The 15,239-nt window shown below is 40.3% G+C and overlaps 1 protein-coding gene across 1 annotated transcript in view; it reads right to left on the reverse strand.

The window, feature by feature from the left end:
* The window catches only part of ska3 (spindle and kinetochore associated complex subunit 3), an 18,481-nt gene extending 3,316 nt beyond the window's left edge, over positions 1-15,165 (reverse strand). Inside the window, exons 1-9 of the mRNA XM_062068459.1 lie at positions 14,883-15,165; positions 14,739-14,800; positions 11,416-11,587; positions 9,463-9,868; positions 9,330-9,391; positions 6,402-6,769; positions 4,523-4,708; positions 1,971-2,047; positions 48-169 (exon numbers count right to left, since the gene is read on the reverse strand). Of these exons, the coding sequence (XP_061924443.1) occupies positions 48-169; positions 1,971-2,047; positions 4,523-4,708; positions 6,402-6,769; positions 9,330-9,391; positions 9,463-9,868; positions 11,416-11,587; positions 14,739-14,800; positions 14,883-14,997 (1,570 nt within the window). The 5' untranslated portion in view covers positions 14,998-15,165. The remainder of the gene's footprint in view (positions 1-47; positions 170-1,970; positions 2,048-4,522; positions 4,709-6,401; positions 6,770-9,329; positions 9,392-9,462; positions 9,869-11,415; positions 11,588-14,738; positions 14,801-14,882) is intronic.
* Positions 15,166-15,239: the final 74 nt, after the last annotated feature.

Genomic DNA, 15,239 nt, shown 5'->3' on the forward strand with positions numbered 1-15,239 from the left:
GACTGCACTCTATGTAAAAAAAACAAACAAAAAAAACAACGACTGACCTGGAAATTCTGCTAAGTACTTGTTCATGTTGTGGACCGCCTTGTTGAGGTTGTCCAGCGTCATCTGCCTCAGGAAGCTCGGTAAACTGTGAAACTCCTGCTCAGAGACCGCAGTCACACATCTGGGAACACACAAATGTTACACACACACACACACATATATATACACACATACATATATACACACACACACATATATATACACACATACATATATACATACACACACATATATATACATACATACATACATACATGTATGTATGTATGTATGTATGTATGTATGTATGTATGTATGTATGTATGTATGTATATATATATATATATATATATATATATATAGGGATGTCAGATAATGGCTTTTTGCCGATATCCGATATTGTCCAACTCTTTAATTACCGATACCGATATCAACCGATACCGATATCAACCGATATATGCAGTCGTGGAATTAACACATTATTATGCCTAATTTGGACAACCAGGTATGGTGAAGATAAGGTACTTTTAAAAAAAATAAAATAAAAAAAGATAACTAAATTAAAAACATTTTCTTGAATAAAAAAGAAAGTAAAACAATATAAAAACAGTTACATAGAAACTAGTAATTCATGAAAATTAGTAAAATTAACTGTTAAAGGTTAGTACTATTAGTGGACCAGCAGCACGCACAAGCATGTGTGCTTACGGACTGTATCCCTTGCAGACTGTATTGATATATAATGTAGGAACCAGAATATTGATAACAGAAAGAAATGGGGGGAAGGGAGGTTTTTTGGGTTGGTGCACTAATTGTAAGTGTATCTTGTGTTTTTTATGTTGATTTAATAAAAAAATAAAATAAAAAAAAAACCAAACAAAAAAAACCCCCGATACCGATAATAAAAAAAACGATACCGATAATTTCCGATATTACATTTTAACGCATTTATCGGCCGATAATATCGGAAGGCCGATATTATATCGGACATCCCTATATACCTGTATATATATATATATATATAATAATGCCACCAAAAATGTTTGCATCACAAACAATTGGGACTGGTTTGGGAAGATTTTAACATAGTTTGTACCGTATTTTTCGGAGTATAAGTCGCACCGGCCGAAAATGCATAATAAAAAGGTAAAAAACATACATAAGTCGCACTGGAGTATAAGTCACATTTTTTGGGGAAATTTATTTGATAAAAGCCAACACCAAGAATAGACATTTGAAAGGCAATTTAAATATAAGAATAGTGAACAACAGGCTGGATAAGTGTACGTTATATGAGGCATAAATAACCAACTGAGAACGTGTCTGGTATGTTAACGTAACATATTATGGTAAGAGTCATTCCAATAACTATAACATATAGAACATGCTGTACGTTTACCAAACAATCTGTCACTCCTAATCGCTAAATCCCATGAAATCTTATACGTCTAGTCTCTTACGTGAATGAGATCAATAATATTATTTGATATTTTACGCTAATGTGTTAATAATTTCACATAAAAGTCGCACCCCTGGCCAAACTATGAAAAAAAACTGCGACTTATAGTCCGCAAAATACGGTAGACGTTAATAGCATTAGAAAAAAACATGACATACTAATAACTTAAAAATTGTAACGGCACAATCAAATGTGCCGTGCCGGTGTGTACAGGATGTAAACAAGATGTAAACAGAATGTCACATTAAAAGGGAACCCGCCTCTTAAAAATGGCCACGCCCACCATTACAGGAAGTGATGTCATCTAAATGGCAGCTCTCATAGGGCTTGCAGCGGCACACAGAATGAATGAATGAATACGTGAACTGTTCGTACGCTGAGACACGGCCCGCACACAGAGGCACATTTGAAAAGAACGCGAATAAAGGTTCCACTGTTAGATCAAACATTAGCCCAACGTCACATGGGGGAACACAATCTTTACCTTCTGTTGTGTACGGCTCTTTTCTGGGGATTGACAACCGCAGTTGTCACCTTCTTTGTTTGAGTCTGCTTGACCAGCTACACAACACACACAAAAACATACAGGTAGAAGATAGAAATGAGTGTGTCCACAACTCCACACATGTCGTACTTGTACACTATGCGGAAATTGTTCTGGGTCCACATTTCCACAAACCTCAGAGCCTGGGGGCCAGACTTCTCCCCTCACTCTTAGTCTTATTTTGTAGACACACTTTTGGTGTTGGCGTACCGAATTTTTTGGACCATAGGGCGCACCAGATTAAAAGGCGCACTGCCGATGAGCGGGTCTAGTCAGGTCTATTTTCATACAAAAGGCGCACCGGATTATAAGTCATATTATTCTGATATTTTTCTAAATGTAAAAGACTTCCTTGTGGTCTACATAACATGTAATGGTGGTTTTTTGCTCAAAATGTTGCATAGATGATGTTTTACAGATAATCTTCAAGTCGCTTTCTGACAGTCGCGTCAGGATGCGCCGTTTTGTGGGCGCTCTTATTTACGTGCCTCCACTTCGACAGCGTCTTCTTCCCGCCATCTTTGTTGTAGCGGTGTAGCGTGCAAGGACGGGAGTGGAAGAAGTGTCAAAAGATGGCGCTAACTGTTTTAATGACGTTCAGACTTTACTTCAATCAACAACAGAGCAGCATCTCATGCGGAAACAACATCAAGGCCAGAAATGCGCTCCGTGAAAAACCGTCCGACCGGTTCCTTGGGTGAATAATGTAAACTCACTACACCGGTATGTTTTAGTGCTTTCATGGTGAGTTTACTGACAGATATAAGTAAGAACTTTGCGCTACTTTATGTTAGAAATGGCAACAGTGGAGGATGAATGTCACATAAGAAGATAGCGAAAAAGAAGAAGCTTATCGACCACGGTGTCGGCACGGACTACAATGGCAGACACGCGCACATATTCAGGACTTATGCAGATCCCAAATACACATCAGCAGGTACCAGAAGGTAAGAAAAGTTGCTTTTGCATAATATTGCGAAACAAAACGCCAGGTAATTGTTAGAATAACTATGTGTAAGTTATCACACAACTCTTATGCTTAAAGGCCGTTGCTATAGTTATTATCAATTGTGCTGGAGTTGTACTTTTCTGTCCGCGCAAAGGGACAACTTGCAATCTTGTATTGCGAGTCGTCTCGTATCAGTGTTTGTGTCCAGACCCGGCCTGCTGACTGCCAAGGGCGAACATCGAGTACCTTGATGCAGACAAAGCAGAGACAGGGCGATATCACGGGTGTCAGCACATTTCCATTTCTGAATAATCATACATTGTGTCGATCTGGAGCTGCTGAGATTACCCCCCTTCCTTCAGAAGCAGCCTCAGTGATGTAACCAGGGACCTCCCGAATAAATAGTGGAGCACGTGGTCTGTGCCTTAGAGCGTAGGTTGGAACTGTAACTAAGTGTACAGTGAATACGTCTCTCCTTATGAGTAAAATGTAACTCTGTCTCTGCATGATTCCTTGCTTCTTGTCTGTTTAATAGATGTCATCAGTGTTTGAACCGGACAGTAATATCTGCTAATAGGTGCCATTTTGCGGTCCTCGTACACACCATAATAATACTCGTTGTATGTTTAATGCGCAGACAATCCATCAAGCGGTGCGGCTTCATAGCTTAGCGAAGTCGTACTAAAAACATTTTGACATATTTTTGAGCGCCCTGTGTAAGTTCTATATTCTTAATGGAACATTTAAAGTGTGGTGTTGTATTGTATTGTATGTGACTATCAGTGGTACTTTTTAACTTTTATTGCAGTCTACACGTATCTCTTATGTATGACTGCCACCCTTATTACGTCACGTAGCAAATAAAATTGCTTGGAGGTCGGTAAGCACAACCAGATTATCCCGTACATTAGGCGCACCGGGTTATAAGGCGTACTGTCGAGTTTTGAGAAAAAGAAAGGATTTTAAGTGTGCCAATAGTCGAAAAATACGGTATTTATATTGTCGAGTTAAAAGGAGCGCTCTGGTGTTTTTAAGAACCTTGTGCAAAAACTGAACTGAACTTGGGGGCCACCAGTTGAATAGCCCAAATGATGGAAAAGAGAGGACCTAATATGGAACCTTGAGGAACACCATTAGGTTAAGTGAAGAAGCTGAACAAACGACTACTGGCTGCATCTGAAGTAAACAAATCCCATTACAAAAAGGAGAGGACTTAAAGGGGTGCCTTGAGGAACGCCTCAGTTGTGTAAACGACACGTTTGGAACCCCAGCGTTCTGTATTTGCGAGCAAGGTTCAAATGTCAATGCAAGGATCTGCCAATGTGTTTACACTGGTCCAAGTTCCTCTATACAAAATTAGCACTCATGTTTTTCGGAAATTGTTGCAAAAAAGTTTGTTTCCTACTGAACTCGGAGGCCGGGGTGGTGTCATTCCCGGACGGGATTTGGTCCACGGACCGCCAATTGAATATCGCTGCTGTACACGCTGACAGTTACAGGAAATTCACGCCGTCCTTGAACAACAACAAAAGTGGGAACCTACTTTACAGATGTCCTGTGTGACCGAGCTGAGGTCGGGCATCTCCGGGGTGCCGGCCTCATAGAGGTCCGTTCTGGTGCGGGGGGTGCCCAAAGAGAACTCCTGCGTGGCCCCTCCGTCCATGTCCATGTCCATGCTGAGGACATCCGGCTCCGGAGACTTTCGGTCAAACGGCAATTTTTTACCCCCCTGGAGGCGACAGTTGAATCATTGTGAGTTTGATGTAATGTTGTCAAAGCAACCAGCAGAGGGCGCGTGGAACACATGAACCATTCAAATGGTTTGATGTGGCAGGAATCAAAACAGGAAGCAGTGTTGGAATTAGGAATTTTCAAAATGGGGTCCCACTAGGGGTGTAACGGTACGTGTATTTGTATTGAACCGTTTCGGTATGGGGGTTTCGGTTCGGTTCGGAGGTGTACCGAACGAGTTTCCACACGAACATATTAAGTAACCGCTTCCGCTTCCTTCTGCCTCTGTTTCTGTCAGTACTCTACACAGCACCCAGCATTGTCCCACCCACACAACCATCTGATTGGTTACAAACAGAGCGGTAACAGCCAATCAGCAGTGCGTATTCAGAGTCAGTGCTTAGCGTTTAGCAGGTAAGCATCAGGCTGCGGACTCTCCCCAAATGATAATAAACACCTCCCAGTCAACTACTAGTAACATCACTATGAGCCCGTTGACCTTCTAGAAATATAAAAGGCAGCTCAGTTCGCTCGCAGTCCTGGCTTGAGGTGAAGGCTAATTCGCTTTTAGCGTAACGTTAGCTCATTTTGCGGTGTGTGTGTGTTACGGACAGCAAAGCCCTGTCTGTGTTATTTCACTTGACATTTTTCTGTGTTGATTGAGCTGTGTTGAAGCAGCAAAAAAGGACATTATGTTAAATGAAAAGTTTCTGTCTCTGATAGTTGATATAATAATGTAAGTGCATCATTAAGCCTACATGAACTCCATGGTGTTCAGGGATGAATAGTCTCTACTATTGCTAATGTACCATTTTTTCCGCTATAGTTACATTACTTTATGCAGCAGCCTAGTTTTGAATGGCAGGGTCCCTGCTATCACATGTTAATAAAAATATAACATTTACATAATAAATCAACTACAGGCTTCCCAAATTCTGTAATAAATGAAGCATGATTAGTTGACTTGAAACTGTTTAATGTTGCACTTTTTATATGGAGAAGAAAAGTTGTCATTTTATTTAATCTGAGCAACAACTTGAGGCAGTTTAATGTTGATTAAATTATAGTGTTCCCAATGTTAAAAGGATAAAGCCATTGTTTACAAATTTGGTAAATAACTAACCAAAAAGTGTATATTTTGTTGTTTTCTTACTGTACCGAAAATGAACCGAATCGTGACCTCTAAACCGAGGTACGTACCGAACCGAAATTTTTGTGTACCGTTACACCCCTAATCCAGATAGCACATTTTGGAAGAGTGGAGCCTTACTTTGAGTTAAGAGTCATTTCCAAAAGGCATATTTGCTTTGTTGCTGTTGAAAATTGCAACATAACTTAGAGGGAGTTTGGCTAAGTCCGCTCTCAGTGCTGCTTGACTGATTGTTTACGTGAGCCTGTGTTTAGTCTGCAACAAAAGGTGTCAAAATTTTATTTGATGTGCATCAATACTTGGTGGTACTGACAGAATTTGGTCAATGCCTACAAAAGTACCGAATTCGGTAAATACCCCTACTGAGAAATTTACCATTTGTCATAATTAGCTGCTAGCCGCTCGGGGATTAGCACTAAATGAGCATTAGCCATTAGGAGTCAATATTTGTGATCGTCACTAAGAGGTATTCATTGGCACGTTTTTTTTAAACGAAAATCGGGGCGATCGACTCTTAATAAAAAATGTTTGTGCTACTTACACTTTGTAACATGTTTCCCAAAGTGGACTCCAGATTGGGAACGGGCAGCATCGGTTTGTCCTCGCCGCCCAGGACACACGACTCTGGCACGTCGTAGTCCCACATGGCTGCGCCTGAGCCTTGGCGGCACGGCGTGGGAAGGTAGAAGGTGTGCTTGCCGTCACTCGGCGTGACGACACTACTGACCAGACGGTTCATGTAGGGAGTTTTGAAGGCCGGGAGCTCAGGCGTGGAGGGCTGATTGCTGGGTGGACTCGGGGATTCAGAACCCTCTCGCGGCGGTGGGGAGCTATGGCCGTTTGCTTTCTGTATTTTGAATCCCGGCGTGCAAAACACGGGCGGCTCCGGGGACTCCCAGTTATCTGGTGCTGAACACAGAAGTGACATTAATATTATTTTTATGGCATAAACGCTGTGATTATTCGAGGAAGGAAGAGAATCCCTCTGCCATCTTCCACTAGTTCCAGGCTAGACTACTGCAACACACTTCTAGTCGGGATCCCCAGCAAGAACATCCAGAAGCTGCAATACATACAGAATAGTGCTGCTAGGATCCTGATGAGAGTGCGGAAATATGACCATATCACACCAACTCTCAAATCCCTTCACTGGCTTCCTGTTCCACTCAGGATTGAATTCAAAGTCTCCCTACTAACCCACCAGTGCCTCCATGGATATGCCCCCCTCTACCTCAAAGAACTACTCACTCCCAAATTCTCCACACGACACCTACGCTCCGGACAGGCTAACCTCCTCCAACATCCGAGGACAAAGCTACGAACAATGGGAGACCGGGCTTTCTGCTCCGCCGCTCCCAGTCTGTGGAACGCGCTCCCTGACCACCTGAGGGCACCACAGACTGTGGATGCTTTTAAAAAAGGCCTAAAAATTATGGATGTCCGATAATGGCTTTTTTGCCGATATTGTCCAACTCTTAATTACAGATACCGATATCAACCGATACCTATATATGCAGTCGTGGAATTAACACATTATTATGCCTAATTTGGACAACCAGGTATGGTGAAGATAAGGTCCTTTTTAAAAAAAATTATAAAATAAGATAAATAATTTCTTGAATAAGAAAGAAAGTAAAACAATATTAAAACCGTTACATAGAAACTAGTAATTAATGAAAATGAGTAAAATTAACTGTTAAAGGTTAGTACTATTAGTGGACCAGCAGCACGCACAATCATGTGTGCTTACGGACTGTATCCCTTGCAGACTGTATTGATATATAATGTAGGAACCAGAATATTAATAACAGAAAGAAACAACCCTTTTGTGTGAATGAGTGTGAATGGGGGAGGGAGGTTTTTTGGGTTGGTGCACTAACTGTAAGTGTATCTTGTGTTTTTTATGTTGAGTTATAAAATAAAATAAAATTTAAAAAAACGATACTGATAATAAAACAAACCGATACCGATAATTTACGATATTACATTTTAAAGCATTTATCGGCCGATATTATCAGACATCTCTACTAAAAACCCTTCTTTTTAAAAAAGCCTTTTTTTTTTAGATATATGCATACTAGTTTTAGCTATTTGGCTGTTTTAGTTTTTATTTATTTTAATACACTGTAGCACTTTGAGGTTGTTTACTCAATGTAAAGTTTTTTGTTTTGTTTTTTACAAATAAAATGTATTATTATTATTATTATTATTAGTTTTTTTAATATATAAATCGCTTGCTTGAATAAGCTTATGTAGCCGAGGATCGGACCACCAAGCACCCTGCCTTCGGCTCCCGCCCAGCTCACAACGCAGCCGACCTCTATGGCCCCTCCTATGAGTGGTGAGCCCATTGGAGGGGGAACCCACATTGCCTCTTCGGGCCCCATGGGGACAGGCCCTGCCACCAGGCGCTCGCCATCGTGCCCCAACTCGGGGCCTGGCTCCAGAGGGGGGCCCCGGTGACCCGCGAAATCGGAGTCTCGGTTTTTTGAATGAGAATCAGCACCGCCAAGTCCGAGTCTATGGTTCTCGCCCGGAAAAGGGTGGACTGCCATCTCCGGGTTGGGGAGGAGACCCTGCCCCAAGTACCTTGGAGTCTTGTTCAGGAGTGAGGGAAGAGTGGATGGTGAGATCGACTGGTGGATCAGTGCGGCGTCTTCAGTAATGCGGACGCTGTATCGATCCGTTGTGGTGAAGAAGGAGCTGAGCCGGAAGGCAAAGCTCTCAATTTACCGGTCGATCTACGTTCCCATCCTCACCTATGGTCATGAGCTTTGGGTTATGACCGAAAGGACAAGATCACGGGTACAAGCGGCCCAAATGAGTTTCCTCTGCCGGGTGGCGGGTCTCTCCCTTAGAGATAGGGTGAGAAGCTCAAAGTAAAGCCGCTGCTCCTCCACATGGAGAGGAGTCAGATGAGGTGGTTCGGGCATCTGGTTAGGATGCCACCCGAACGCCTCCCTAGGGAGGTATTTAGGGCACGTCCGACCGGTAGGAGGCCACGGGGAAGACCCAGGAGACGTTGGGAAGACTATATCTCCCGGCTGGCCTGGGAACGCCTCGGGATCCCCGGTAAGAACTGGACGAAGTGGCTGGGGAGAGGAAAGTCTGGGCTTCCCTGGTTAGGCTGCTGCCCCTGCGACCCCACCCTGGATAAGCGTAAGAAGATGGCTGTATGCTTGCTTGAATATTCCCTCTTCTCTTCGACTCCCTCGTCGTCATTTGGGATGTCTGTTGTGATTTCCCTTCCTGGTTTGATGACCCGCCCTATCTTGCCTCTGATTGGCCTGTCCGTAATGTTTTGCCCTAATCTTAGCCAATCGTGTCTCATCGTAGTAAACCAACCCTTTAACATGGATTATATATAGAAATATGCAGGATATGCTAAAAGGGAAATGTAGAGTGACGACTTTAGAAGTATTTGGAGATGTGTCAAGCACACGCCAAAGCAAGGCCTGCATTTGTTTACCTTCTTTTTGCAGATCCTCAGTCACACGGCTGTCTGGAGGCACTAGGAGGTCCTGTGCTGGTCTGCAGTAGAAGAGAAGAAGTTGAGATTTTAAAAAGTTCAGGAGACGTTAGGGAGTAAACCCTTCGCTTACTCTTTCGGGTAGCTGCCGTTCTTTCGGAACAAATCCATGGTGAAGTCATTGTTCAGACACGCGGTGTGCTCAAAGAGGCCAAAGTCCATCATCTGAGGCGTCCGCATGTCGTCCTCGTCCATGCGCAGAGCACATTTAGGGGTGAGGGGCAGCGGCGGCGGGATGGGCGTGTGGAGCGCGGGCTGAGGGAGGCTCATCTCGGGCATGGCGGGCACCTTGGCGCACCACTCCGGCGCCCCCATGTTCTTCCTCAGCTGCCTCTCAGACAGACCGAAGTCAGAGAGACGGGGGGTTCGCATGGGGTTGGTGAAGGTGGGCGGTGCTGCCGCCTGAGGAGAATCTGACCCAGCGCTTGTTTCCGTCTCCTCATGGTTTTCTGCTGCAGACTCTTCTTCTTCCTCAACTTCTGATCATGTACAAGAAGCATTTGGAAATATTATTATTCTTTTATACGTAGCACGTCATGTACAATCACAGCCCATGAAATGCATTGGGTGTTACACAACTTGAAACTAGGGGAATAAAGTGAAATGACTGCCAAAACTCCAATAACTGAAAAAATTGCTTTTTTTAGTTTGTGAAACTTTTTTAGGAGTCTGTGAAACTTTTGGAGTCTCTGAAACTTTCTTTTGAGTCTGTGAAACTTTTTTTTCGAGTTTGTGAAATTTTCTTTTGAGACTGTGAAACATTTTTTAAGTCTTTGAAACTTTATTTTTAGTTTGTGAAACATATTCTAGTTTGCGAAACATATTTTTTTAGTTTGTAAAACTTTAGTTTAGTTTGTGAAACTTTTTTTTTGTTTGTGAAACTTTTTTGAGTCTGTGAAACTTTTTTTTTGAGTTTGTGAAACAATTTTGAGTTTGTGAAATTGGATTTTGAGTCTTTGAAACATTTTTAAGTCTTTGAAACTTTATTTTTAGTTTGTGAAACATTTTAGTTTGCGAAACACATTTTTTTAGTTTGTAAAACTTTTTTTTAGTTTGTGAAACTTTTTTGTTAATCTTTGAAACTTTTTTTTAAATCTGTGAAACTTTTTTTTTTTTTTAAATCTGTGAAACTTTCTTTTGAATCTGTGAAACTTTTTTTTGGAGTCTGTGACACATTTTTTAAGTCTGTGAAACTTTCTTTTTGTTTGTAAATCTTTTTTTTGAGTCTGTGAAACTTTTTTTTGAGTCCGTGAAACTCTTTTGAGTCCGTGAAACTCTTTTGAGTCCGTGAAACCTTTTTTTGAGTCCGTGAAACCTTTTTTTGAGTCTGTGAAATTTTCTTTTGAGTTTGTGAAACCTTTTTTTGAGTCTGTGAAACATTTTTTTAAGTCTGTGAAACATTTAAGTCTGTGAAACTTTTTTGTTTGTTTGTGAAACTTTTTTTGTGTGTGAAACATTTTTTAAGTTTGTGAAACATTGTTTTGAGTTTGTGAAACTATTTTTAGTTTGTGAAACATTTTTTTAGTTTATGAAACATTTTTTTGGAGTTCATAAAACATTTTTGAGTTTGTGAAACTTTTTTCCGAGTTTGTTAAACTTTTTTTTAGAGTTTTAGAAATAATTTTGAGTTTGTGAAACATTTTTTGGGGTTTGTGAAACTTTCTTTGAGTTTGAGAAATAATTTTGAGTTTGTGATACATATTTTGGAGTTTGCATATTTTTGCAAATGTCGACAATAAAATTTGTGTACAAGAGTCGTGACGTCATCACTTGTGTTTTTTCGGGCGGAAGTGGGTCATTCTCAAAAACATGGCCAGTGCTAACATGTAAAGTGTGAGGACATTTCCTCTTATTCTTGTTGAAAACATGAACACCTTGCTCATTTTGCAAAGCGGACATGGAACTCTGCTTCTCTACACCAATTTTTGCATTTACGAACCATGTTCAAGGACCAAATATATTCGTAAATGGACCTTATGCTCATATTCCTTTCTAAAGCCCCCCTAAAAAGGATTGTAGTGCTTACTGTTGGGTCCTAGGCTGTTCGAGGGACCTTGATAGCCGTACTTTTCAAAGTGTCCCTTCAGTGTCTGGATGTCCTGGGTGACCTTGTGCTGCACGGCCCTGCAGGCGTGGATGAAAGTGTTCACCTCCTTCTCCTGTGTTTTCTGCTTGCTCAGCACCTCTTGCATCTGGCCCTGCAACAACAAAGCGATATTGTTGAAAAGGTCGGGAAAAAAAAAAAAAAAAGGAATAAGTTTTCTCAGCCAACTCCAGCCCACAAATGCTAATAAACGCTAATAAGAGCGTGAGCCTGAAGTAGGGCTGGGCAATATGGTTTAAGAAAGTAAGATACAGTAAACGAACAAGTAGATGAATAATGTTGACAAAATAATATAAGATTGATAAGCACTGAAATAAAGTATCAAAAGTATTATTAATATTAGAGCATAAGATTTGGTATTGGCAGTATTGTTGTTTCCTTAGTTTTAACCAGAGATTCTCTCGTCAAAACTAGTTTGAAGCAACGCCGACTTTCCAAAGGATTGTTGTTTGTCCTCGTGTTGTCTGTCTAATTGTAATAAATGCAGACGAGGCGCGTTAGCTGAGTTCTCAACGTTTACTCACACAGCGTGCTCATAACCATGGCTACATACGACCATAGACATGTTATAAGTAGGCGCAGCATTGGCTGCTGTGACGCGAGAAATTGGGCCGCCATCTTGAAGTGGTGATGAGTAGCCGGCGAGCAGCCTAAACTGACAGTTGACAGGTAGAAAAGCGTTTTCCTGCTCAAATGAGCGGACTGTTGAAAATAGGAATCGGGGGATTACTTTTCACAAGTAAGATTTAACATTAACTTACTATTGGTTGTATTTTGTGAAAAATGCATATTGTATATAGTTCTCTGCAAACCTATGAAATGTTCTATTTTGTCTTCATTATTTTGTCAGAATGCACCAGAATGCTTCATTTGTATGTGAAAATCACAAAGAAATCGTCTGGGGGAGGATGACCCCCCTACAGGGGTTTGGTTTACAAACTTTCAGCCCCACCTAAAACAAAATTCACCAGCCGCCACTGATTATGATGCATTCTCATTTTAGGCAAAGTATAAGAAAACACTTTCTTAACAGTATAATTGTAACCAGGAATAAGTCTTCAAGTAACAATATTCAAATACTAACATTGTTGGGTAAGACAGAATTTGCTTTTATTCTGAATCCAGTGAAACAGATTGGTGGTTTTAGCTGATATAAAGACTTTCAGGTGTTTATATATGTTTATGTTTAAGTATTTGGCAGACGCTTTAATCCAAAGCGACATACATAAAAAATACATATAAAACAATCACTGTAAACATGATCATTTAAAAGGAAGAATGTAATACAAAATATCATTACAAAGTGTCAAGATAGAATAAACTCTCTGCTGCTGCAGCAACAGAGATACAGTCTATAAGATATATAGATATCTAATGTATTCATACATTGTTTATGTAGGATATAACCTAATCATATTGTTTCTTCAATTTAAAAATAGCTGACCGTTTTTTCCCCCTTCTTTGGGATTATATTCCCAGTTTTGATGTCGGACGTCTGGTCATTTATAGCAGTGGTCCCCAACCACCGGGCCACGGCCCGATACCGGTCCGTGGATCGATTGGTACCGGGCCGCACATGAATTGAAAAATTAAAAAAAAAAAAGTTTTTTAAATTAAATCAACGTGAAAAACACAAGATACACTTACGATTAGTGCACCAACCCAAAAAAACTCCCTCCCCCATTTACACTCATTCGCACAAAAGGGTTGTTTGTTTCTGTTATTAATATTTCTGGTTCCTACATTATATATCAATATAGATCAATACAGTCTGCAGGGATACAGTCCGTAATACACGTATGACACAAAAATGTGTGAAAATCACTGGAATTCAGTGAGGTAAGATGAATTAAATGCGCTGACAGTTCATTGCTCCTTCCAAATGAATTGCACTGAGTGGAGCGGATCACCACTCCAAGATGGCGGCCCCGCGTCTCGTCAGCGCCAGTAGCGCTCGATGCTGCGTACCTTTAGAACAGGGGTCACCAACGTGGTGCCCGTAAGGACCAGATGAGTAGCCCGCTGGCCTGTTCTAAAAATAGCTCAAATAGCAGCACTTACCAGTAAGCTGCCTCTATTTTTTAAATTTTATTTATTTACTAGCAAGCTGGTCTCGCTTTGCCCGACATTTTTAATTCTAAGAGAGACAAAACTCAAATAGAATTTGAAAATCCAAGAAAATATTTTAAAGACTTGGTCTTCACTTGTTTAAATGAATTCATTCATTTTTTTTACTTTGCTTCTTATAACTTTCAGAAAGACAATTTTAGAGAAAAAATACAACCTTAAAAATTATTTTAGGATTTTTAAACACATATACCTTTTAAATTCCTTCCTCTTCTTTCCTGACAATTTAAATCAATGTTCAAGTCAATTTATTTTTTTTATTGTAAAGAATAATAAATACATTTTAATTTAATACTTCATTTTAGCTTCTGTTTTTTCGACGAAGAATATTTGTGAAATATTTCTTCAAATTTATTATGATTAAAATTCAAAAAAATTATTCTGGCAAATCTAGAAAATCTGTAGAATCAAATTTAAATCTTATTTCAAAGTATTTTGAATTTCTTTTAAAATTTTTGTTCTGGAAAATCTAGAAGAAATAATGATTTGTCTTTGTTAGAAATATAGCTTGGTCCAATTTGTTATATATTCTAACAAAGTGCAGATTGGATTTTAACCTATTTAAAACATGTCATCAAAATTCTAAAATTAATCTTAATCAGGAAATATTACTAATGATGTTCCATAAATTATTTTTTGATTTTTTCAAAAAGATTCGAATTAGCTAGTTTTTCTTTTTTTTTTTCGGTTGAATTTTAAAGAGTCGAAATTGAAGATAAACTGTGTTTCAAAATTCAATTGTCATTTTTTTCATGTTTTCTCCTCTTTTAAACCGTTGAATTAAGTGTAAACATCATTAATTATTAATAATAATATAGAGTTAAAGGTAAATTGAGAAAATTGGCTATTTCTGTCAATTTATTTAAGTGTGTATCAAACTGGTAGCCCTTCGCATTAATCACTACCCAAGAAGTAGCTCTTGGTTTCAAAAAGGTTGGTGACCCCTGCCTTAGAAGATGTCTATGCGTACGACACTCAACGGGGCTACTGCGCATGCTCCTCACTACCGTTGCATGCTGGGTAGTGTAGTTCCAATATTCCCTAGCTCATAACGACACAGTCTTGTATGAACATGGAGCCCTGGTAAGACAGCAGACATGTTTGTGTTGTTGTCCTACCTTCAAGGCCGACACGTCGCACTTCAAGTCGTAATAAGCCCGCATGCCTCTCGCCGCCACTTCTGGAACACCGAGCCAACACATTTATCGTCGGAATGTTGAAGTCAGTCATGTTTATGAATGCTAAAGTTGAAGTTAACTCACCGCTGTCATCGCGGTGGTGTCGGCCGTCAAAAGAACGGCGAAGTCGGTCCGTCTCCGATTCGAGGGTCACGGCCAACTTCTTCAGCTCGGCAAAAAACTGCGTCTTAGGATCCATTTTCCGGGCTCAAAGTGTTTGTTAGTAGCTACATAAATGCTGAAAAATACTTATTCAATACTCCCTTTGACCTGTTGTTATTTTTGCTTTTGGCGCCACCGGAACTGTTAATTCTTCTTTGTTGGTATTCTTCGAACGAGATTTATGGCAGTGCCCCCACTTGGCACTGTGTTGTAACTACACTTAGAGTGCAGCGTAGTGAAGAAAATAAACACTGCATATATATTTTTATTTAATTTTTT

This window comes from Entelurus aequoreus, linkage group LG13 (assembly GCF_033978785.1).
Source record: "Entelurus aequoreus isolate RoL-2023_Sb linkage group LG13, RoL_Eaeq_v1.1, whole genome shotgun sequence".
Taxonomy (NCBI): domain Eukaryota; kingdom Metazoa; phylum Chordata; class Actinopteri; order Syngnathiformes; family Syngnathidae; genus Entelurus; species Entelurus aequoreus.